This window comes from Hibiscus syriacus, unplaced genomic scaffold (genome assembly GCF_006381635.1).
Source record: "Hibiscus syriacus cultivar Baekdansim isolate YM2019G1 unplaced genomic scaffold, ASM638163v2 tig00112000_pilon, whole genome shotgun sequence".
NCBI lineage: Eukaryota > Viridiplantae > Streptophyta > Magnoliopsida > Malvales > Malvaceae > Hibiscus > Hibiscus syriacus.
The window spans coordinates 2,510,418-2,519,956 of record NW_024063235.1 but is presented as its reverse complement, the minus strand read 5'-3'; the positions used below and the strand labels follow the sequence as shown (position 1 = coordinate 2,519,956).

At 33.0% G+C, this 9,539-nt stretch overlaps 1 protein-coding gene across 1 annotated transcript; it reads left to right on the top strand.

Annotated features, from left to right (window-relative positions):
* Window positions 1-242: 242 nt before the first annotated feature.
* On the top strand, window positions 243-4,254 carry LOC120174062 (probable E3 ubiquitin-protein ligase RHA4A). Its single transcript, XM_039181038.1, has 3 exons — window positions 243-527; window positions 595-680; window positions 4,071-4,254. The coding sequence occupies exons 1-3, from the start codon at window positions 243-245 to the stop codon at window positions 4,252-4,254; spliced, it is 555 nt and encodes a 184-aa protein (XP_039036969.1).
* Window positions 4,255-9,539: the final 5,285 nt, after the last annotated feature.

Genomic DNA, 9,539 nt, shown 5'->3' with positions numbered 1-9,539 from the left:
AAATAATGACGCATGTGATTATCTAATTGGAGATTAAATTTATTTTATTCGAATTAAATTATGAGCAAATTGATAGGATGTAAAATATCAAGAACCAAATATGTAATTATACAAAAAAAATTAACCGCCATGTCACAATTGATGGTAATCAAGTATTTAAATAGTTGTCTAGTCTGATTGATAAAATCAAAACATCGATAGTCAAAATAAAAGGAGCAATAGTTAAATGATGTCAGCGTAGTATGAGAGTATTTCCTTTTGCTTTAAGAATCATGTGCTCTCTTCCCCTGCTTAAAATATATGAACATTTTGCTTCATATGTTGAGGGTATAGGGCGATGGGTGTTCCTGAAACTGAACCACCTTCTGGTACTTCAACTCAAACTCTACCAGGCATTCATATTCTCAATCCCCATCCTCTTTTCAATCATTCTCTTTCTTTTGTTTTACCTCTTTTACATCAAGAGAAGAGCCTTCAATTCCTCTAATCGCCCTCTTCTTCCCACCGCTACTAGTTTTAACCCCACGGTAACTACTCTTTATCTTATTCAATTGGTACCCTTCGCATTTACTGTTTTTTGCATTTACCATGCAGCCTTGTCAACTGAGTTTGAAAAGGGAGATTGCAGATAAGCTGCCAACCGTGTTATTTGATGAAGAGCTGAGGACAAGGGATACGCAGTAAGTTTTCATATTTATCTGGGTTCAAAAAGGGGGGTGAAGTTTTCATATTTATCATTTTTCAGTTTAATTATGGCATAATGCAAACAAATACCCCTAATGTTTGGCACTATATGCATTTGTGCCCAAATCGTTTTTTTTAGCAATTCTACCCACAACGTTTGTTTATGAGGCATAAGTCCCCTCGTTGGATGGAATCCGTCAGTCAACTGACGGTTAACAGGTCCATCTGACGTGGCATGCACATGTGGTCACCGACGATGTCGTGGCATTTCCACGTCACTAATATGTGCTGACGTAGAATTTACACGTCAGTTTTTTTTAAATTTCAATTAAAATTTTGTACCAATAAGAGAGCGACACATGTCACTCTCCTATTGGTGCGTATTGGAAAGAATGAATAAAATGTTGTTATTTGCGTGGAAGGGGAATCAAACCTGGGGCAAGGGCATGAAATGAGATGGCCCTTGCCACCAGGCCAAGCATGCTACTTGGTTAAGTAATGAAACAAAATCTTATTTAACCCATCATCCGACTATAAAACAGAAATGGACGTGGAATGCTATACACCTCTGCCTTATCTGTTTATAATACAATTACTAATGTTTAGAATTTATTAATTTTGGATACAATCTGCAAACTCATACACCAAATATTCTGATGATCATTCTCGATCAGTTCTTCGGTCTTCACCCGACGCGAGTATTGTTTGACATCGATTTTTAGACTAGAGAAAAGATTGATAGCACAGATTTTGTGAAGAGTTCTCCAAAGTGGTGAAACGGGTATAAACGAGAGCCCAAATTCATTGAATCGACAAGCTCGGACGACATCGACGATAGTTCAGTTACAGAATACGAGGTCTTGTTCTTTCAAGACTTCTTTCGCGGTTGTTTTCGATGAAACGACGACGGTGAATAAGCTGCAGAGTTGGAGACGCATAACGGCGCTGTGAACCTGAGCGAGCTTAGCCAATAACCTGTGGGGTTTATCGCCAAGATCGAAGAGGTTACCGAAGAGGACGACATCGACGATGATACGGTTACAGAAGACGAGGTCCTGTTCTTTCAAGACTTCTTTCGCGGTTGTTTCCGATGAAACGACGGCGGTGAATAAGCTGCCGAGTTGGAGACCCATAACGGGGCCTTGAACATGAGCGAGCTTAGCCAATGACCTGTGGGGTTTATCGCCAAGATCGAAGAGGTTGCCGAAGATCGGCAGCCACCGTGGACTGGGTGGGAGCTTGGTTTCATTTTGTTTACTTCCGTTTCTAAATGAGCTTAATGCTTGAAAAATGCTTACCCTTTCTTAATTGTCGTCGCCGGAGTCAAAATGTCGGTTTAAGAAGTTGAGGAGCCAAGTCCTCCTAGACGCCGGCAGTGGCTTGCGTCAGGTTTGGGGGCTCATTTTTTTAGGTTTAGACAGAGAAAGGAGTTGGGTTTGTTGTAGGTTCGAGTTTTGGTTAGGTAGACCACCATAGGTGTTGGCCGAAGGGTAGAAGAATGTTGATTTACGATGGCGATGGTCTCTCTTTAGCTTATGTCGAGAGTTTAAAAAAATAATGGAAAGGAAGGTGAGAGTTGTCGGCGTTTTTGGGTTTGTTTGGGGGCCTCTTCGACTGCCTCAAGTGGTGGTTGGGGAGTAAACTGCTGTCGAGGTCAGGTGGCTGGGGTATCGTTGCATTGGGGCCATTGGGGTTGAGAGGCATCGCCGCTCGTGCATGTGTGAGGAAGAGAGTGGACAATAAGAGGGTTGTTTAGTTTATGTTTTAAGGTTTCCTTTTAAGCGGATTAGTAATAACATGGACGTCCATTTCTGTTTTATAGTCAGATGATGGGTTAAATAAGATTTTGTTTCATTACTTAACCATGTAGCATGCTTGGCTTGGTGGCAAGGGCCATCTCATTTCATGCCCTTGCCCCAGGTTCAATTCCCCTTCCACGCAAATAACAACATTTTATTCATTCTTTCCAATACGCACCAATAGGAGAGTGACACGTGTCGCTCTCTTATTGATACAAAATTTTAATTGAGAATTAAAAAAACTGACGTGTAAATTCCACGTCAGCACATATTAGTGACGTGGACATGCCACATCATCATTTGTGTAAATTCCACATCAGCATAAAATAGTGACATGGAAATGCCACGTCATCGTCACATGTGCATGCCACGTCAGATGGACCCGTTGATCGTCAGTTGACTGACGGATTCCATCCAACGGGGGGACTTATGACTCATAAACAAACGTTGTGGGTAGAACTGCTAAAAAAACGATTTGGGCACACATGCATATAGTGTCAAACGTTAGGGGTATTTGTTTGCATTATGCCTTTAATTATTCCCCAAGTCCCTGTACTCTTCCGACTTTTGAATTGAGAATACATATTCAAATTCAGTGGAAATCAATTAACAGTGTTATCCATTGGACTTCAATTTTTAAGTTAGACAAGACGAGAGACAAAATTTCTGCTGGAATTATATTCAGAGATACTTAATTTTAAAAGTCTAAAGGAGGCAAGGACTGGGGGCATAATTAGACCACCACTTTCTGTTTTTCTTTTTTATCAGTTTGAGGGTGTTTGCATTGCTGTTAATCTTGGTTTTCTGATATTTACACTGAAATTATAGATAATTTTATCAGTAACAAATCAGAGACAAATGTAAGGGGCTGATAGAGTACATGTCCCCTTCTATAATGGTAAAAATGTTATTTTAGTCCCCTTTAAAATTTTAAGTTTTAAGTTCAGATAATGATAAATTTGTATTATGATAAATGATAAGATTTTAATTTAATTCTTTTAAAATTATAAAACTATAAAGTAAATCAACGGTAAAATAGTTTTTAAACCTTGAGAGAAAAAATTAATTTACTCCTGACCTCAAACAAAATCCCGACTTTGTCAATGTAACTAAAATACATTAACCCATCGAATGATCTAAGTAGTAAAAGGGAATCACTATTAAGAAAATTCTGAACGGATATTCCAAAACTATTAAAAAAACTAAAATACATTAGGTTGAATTAACAATCCAATATGCCCTATACCATGCTTTTGAGGGGTGACTATATATCTCTGAAATTGGTAAAAGGTGATTGTATGGACAATTGAGCATCGATAAAGTGGGTGGCCATAACAGAAAAGGCATAGACGAGGACTTGATTTCCAGAATCTAATGCTTTTCATTTTTATTTAACCACAAACTATGGAGAATTTAACAAACGAATAAGGGCCATCCATATCAAAGCACAGAATCAATCCCATTCTGAATTCCTTTTTCAAATACAAGTACATAATTCCTGGTATTTTTTTATGAATGATTAGTGGTAAATTGTATAGCTTTTTTACTAAATGAATTCACAACTTTTTGGTAAAAATATATTTACAGATGCAGCTTCTGCTTAGTTGATTTTGAGGTGAAAGAGGAATTGCTGCTACTCCCATCGTGTAAACACGTGTTTCACATTGAATGCATGCATGGTTGGCTACGTTCCAACCTTACTTGTCCGCTTTGTAGATGTTGTGTTTCCCTTACCATCACCAAAATACATCACCACCACTCCATCAACTGAATCTGTCATCTTAGCCATAACCAACCCTTCTCTTGTTTATTTACATGATCTCATTTTCAGTTTATTTTATTCTTCCATCCATAATACGTTTAAATCTTGGAAAATAACAGCTCGTCTCAATGGTTAAAGGGAGTGTTATTCTTCCTAAAGATCATGGGTTCAAGCAGTGTATGAGGGTGTATATGCGTTGTCAATGACTAAAAAAAATTCTAAATAAATACAATCTTATAATCATCCTAGACTATTATAAAAAAAATAGTTGGAGAATAAAAGAAAATTATTACACTTGTGACAAGAAAGTAAAAATGTTTGTATACGTGAATTCCATATATATAATATATGAGTTAAGATCCACATACACTACATAAAACTAGTAAGTTTTACACTAATTTATAGTATTTAGATTTAAATAAATAAATGGATTAGATTTAATTAAAATTTATAACCCATAACTCAAGTAAAACAATATGTTTTCTATTAATGGTTAGAGTTTAGGGTTTAAGATTTTGAGTTTGAGATTTGATATGGAGTACAAAGAGATATTGTTTTACTGTGAGTTAAAATTTATTTATTTATGGGTTATAAATTTTAATTAAATCTAAATTATTTATTAATTAAATCTAATGATTAAATTAATATAAAATTTATTAATTTTACATAGTGTAAACAGATCTTGCCCCTATATACATTGTCCAAATGGGTTGCAAATGCAAGTAATGGAAAATTTCAGTGTTATTAATTTGTAAAGAGAAATTTAAATTGGCATCATTGAATGGATTGATTTAAGTTTTTTATATGAAAAAGAAATAATATAGTAACGAAAGAAATGGTTAAAATAAGGTCGTATGTAGGGGTTGAGCTTAGTGCTAAAGCCATCACTTGGTCATGGACATACAGCCATATGCTGATACCCTAGCATTATAAGCAGTGGGCCAAACTTTGTTGATAAAGTTTATATCTAAGGGCATTTGGTTCGCGGAAAATATCATTATCAAGGGGAATGATCTTCCGGAATTGTATTCTTATGTTTAGTTCACAGAAAAGATCATTATCAAGGAGAATGATCATCCGGAATTGTATTTTAATGTTTGGTTCACGGAAAAAATCATTACCAGGTAATAACTTATTACCAATTGTAGCATTTTCGAGTTCAAATGGTGGGAATGTCATTATCCCAAATTCTTAGGTAATTAACAATTCCCACCACTTTTAGACACTAATAACCTTGAAATAATAATTTTTTTCATATAAATCTTTCTCAATTCTTATTCTTCGTGTTTTACTCAAAATTATAAACTTAATAATAATAATATAAAATGAGTTTAATTTAGTAAAATATTGATAAATTTAAGTATTTAAAATTATTTTATATTTTAATATTTAGTATATTAATTATTTTATAATTTTTTGAGGTGAAAATATTATTATTGTAAAAAAATATAATTTTAAAATAATATTTAATTTTAAGTTACTAAAAATAGATATTGTACATTAAAAAATAATATGTTTATCCACTCGAGGTCACAATATTATTTTCCATATTATTTTATATTTTATATAAATAAATGTGATACATATGAAAATTATTTAAAATTATAAGTTTGATATATTAATTTTATTAATTATGTGTTAAATGTATTTTTTAAACTTAGATAGCATAATAATTAAAATGTTTTTATAAATTTTTTATTCAAATATTTATAATATTAAAGTTGTACTTGTTAAAATAATATATATGACAAGAATAAATTGGTAAAATATACATCCAAGTAATCTTATATTCTTTCAACCAAATATTGTAATCTTACATTCTTGCTAAACAAACCAAATAGGATAATACAACATTCCCAAAGTAATGTTACATTCCAGTAATCTTATTATCAAATGTAATCTTACATTCCGTGAATCAAACGGTCCCTTAAGAAATTATAATCTCACGGACGGAGCTATACATGGAGTGGGAGGGATTCTTGCCCCTCCCAAAATTTTTAGTTTAATAGTGTTTTAGGTTCTTATCAATTTAAATTTAAGTAAATTTGAACTTTTTCCCCATCAATTTTTAAATTAAATACATAATAAGTCCTTATTATTTTAAAATTAAGTACCTTGTTCCTCCTAATAATTGATATTGGCTCATCTCGTTTATAGTCTTGCTTGGTATTGTTTTAAAAACATATTACAAGTCCTTATGGTATTTTTTTATAATTTTTTAACTTTTATGTCTATCTTATAATCTATATTTGAGTTTTACGCATGGACTAAATGATTTTAGTGGTTAAGGGATTGTTGTCATCTCTTGAGGTCACGGGTTCAAGCACTACGTATACTAGGGGTATGAGCGTCATTGTAAAATATTTGAGGGTCTTTAAGCATATACTACCTTATATTCAAATTTATTATTTTTTAAAATCAAATGTCAAAAACGATGCATCTTCAATTATTTATCAAAATGAATTTTTTATTAAAATCTAAAAAAAGATCTATATGACTAGAAGTAGGGGTGTGTAAAAAGATCTGATTATATCGGTTCAATTCATTGATCTGGTGATCCGATCCGAAAATTCAGATATCCGATCCGTCTTTTATCTTCGGATAATTCAGATCGGATATACGAAAAATTTCGGATAATCGAATCAGATACGGATCAGATAAATTTCAATTTCGAATTATACGGAAATACATTGGTCTTTTAGATTTTAGATACATTTAACCTAATAAATGAGTAATCCACTAACTCATTATAGCTCTAACCCAATAAAAATTAGGATATTTGATTATTTATTGTGTGTGAGTAACTAAATATATATATAAAAATATAGTAGAAGTATAGAATAAGTTACATTAAATCATAAAATTTAAAATTACTTTTTTGTCAAATTAAATTTTAAATTCGGATTCAAATATCTGATCCAAAAATTTGGATATCCATTTTTTCGGATCGGATATGAATCACTATTCTAGGTATCCAAAATTTTCAGATATCTGAATTTTTGGATCGTATCCGATATCCGAATTTGCACACCCATAACTAGGAGCATTTTTGCTAATGTGGAAGGATCCCGGAAAAATATTTAAAATTATAACAATCGAACACTGAACAAAAAATTGAAAGCCATTAGAATGTGGATGTTACTATACAGTACATGGATGAACTAATAGAGTAGATATTATCGATTAGTACATGTATGAACCATCAGAACATAATATATATTACCAATCAGAGCATGAACAAAAAAATAAATAAATAATGAAGATTTGAAGTTTATGATGGTAAGGCGATGAGGATTTGGGGAAGATGAGGTTGATGAGAATTTTGGGTTTATAATGATTTGGGTTTGGACGGGTTAAGTTCATAATGATAAGAGTGAGGTTCATGGAGGTTTAGGGTTTAGGATGGTGAAGGTGAAACTACTGAGAATTTAAGATTTAAGGAGTTAAGTATGAGGTTGGTGAAGATTTAAGGTCTTGAATGGTATGTGTGAGGTTGATGAGGATTTAGGGTTTGGAATGTTAAGGGTAAAATTGATGAAGGTTTAGGGTTTTGGGATGATAAGGTGAGACCTGGGGTTGGTGATGTGAGTGGGGCTGGTGAAGATTTAGGGTCTAGGACGGTGGACGTAATGTTATTAGGATTGGAATTAGGGTTCAGGGACTTTATTTCTTTATTTCTTTTTACTTTGAATCACATGTAACATAAATATTAATAAATAAATCATGTCACATTAAAATATTAATAAAATAAATTAAATCATTGCACATTTCATGATTTAATGATAGAATGATCAAAGCAGGAGTAATTTGAAAGTTGATTAAATTAAAAAAAAAATAAGCTTCAATGACCAAAATCAAGATGAAGGTAAAATTGAGTGATGAAATTTATAATTTACCCTAAAAATTATTAAAATAGTCGATCAAAGTTATAAAGTGTTGATAAGAGATGTCATTTTAATTTTGATTGCTATTAAATTTTATGTTTGATTCTGATAAATGATTCCCCTTAATATCACAAAAATTATTAAAATGCTCTCAACATGATCGTGGTTGGGGGATTTCCCAGCAGTCCTTGACGCGAGGGCAGGTGTAGGTAACGATCACTACATATTGAAAATGTTAAATATTTACTTTAAGCGAAAAAATACTTTAAATGCCCAGAGTTAATTATTAAGCCTTTTATAATATTTTGTTAAGAGCTGAAAAGATTCAAAGAGTTCATACCGAGAATAACAGGGACTAGACCCCATAACCGTTAATTTTATAGCTATTAAACGAGATATGATACCATTTGAGCCATACATGTCAGGGGTCAAAAACAAACATTCAGATTAAATTTATTTTATAGGGAAAAAAAGAGTGAATTCAAGAGAAATTTGTTGGCATGCCAAACCAGTCACAGTTTTAGCAAAATTATTAAATACCATAATTAGAAAAATAAAAATTGAACTTCAGTACATTATAGTTTAACGATCAAAGGACAACATTAGTAGCATTTGACATAAAAGTCTGAAAAATTAAAGCAAATACAATATTAAGTAGCATTATCCATTCTTTAGTTCCATACCATACATAAATATATAGCAACAAGTTCCAAGTGACAGTTCGAGAGGGAGCCCGTGTTTAGGATCACCCGAGTTACTAACCATGGTCGTCAGTCGGTACATTAGAAGAGAAGAATAACCCCAAGAAACCAAAATATCTCCTATAGGGTTACATGCAAAATGCTTTGACCTCCACATCCAGTCATGGAGCTCTTTTCATGATGAAAATATTATGGGGGGGGGGGGGAATACAAGCTACGTTGATGAATTTACAAAAGAAAACAAGCTAGGGTTAGTTTTTTTTACGTAAACATGATCTTCCCTTTGCCATGGGGAAGATGGTGTTTGTTTTAGATATATTATTACATAAGCATTTTAAAAAATATATGACTGCATGGTCCTAGCTTTTAAACCCTAAAAACTAGATGTCAATGCACGCACGAGAAACTTTGTTGCTAAAACTGCCTCATTATCAAGAGGTGATTAGCCATTTCAAAACAAAAATCGAAAATGGGTGGCTTGCCTTTTCTTGCTGAATTTACAAATTTTGCACGCCATTTTTCTGTTTATTAGCCTTGCCTAGGCTAAGAGTTAGAAGAAAAAAGAAAGAAAGTAAAATGTTTTGATTAGCCTTTCCATGGGCTAATGGTGCAAAAAGTTTTCCCAACTTTGCTGATCCAAGTAGCAGAAGTTGGCATCTAGATAAGAAAAAAACGCTTTGCTTGTCTTCAACAAACCATTGTTGATGAA

Excerpts from the sequence above, each read along its gene's own strand:
- LOC120174062 (XM_039181038.1), top strand. The coding sequence starts at position 243 with ATGAGAGTATTTCCTTTTGCTTTAAGAATCATGTGCTCTCTTCCCCTG. Across the intron at positions 528-594 it reads CTACTAGTTTTAACCCCACG|CCTTGTCAACTGAGTTTGAA; the intron begins GTAACTACTCTT and ends TTTACCATGCAG. Across the intron at positions 681-4,070 it reads CTGAGGACAAGGGATACGCA|ATGCAGCTTCTGCTTAGTTG; the intron begins GTAAGTTTTCAT and ends ATATATTTACAG.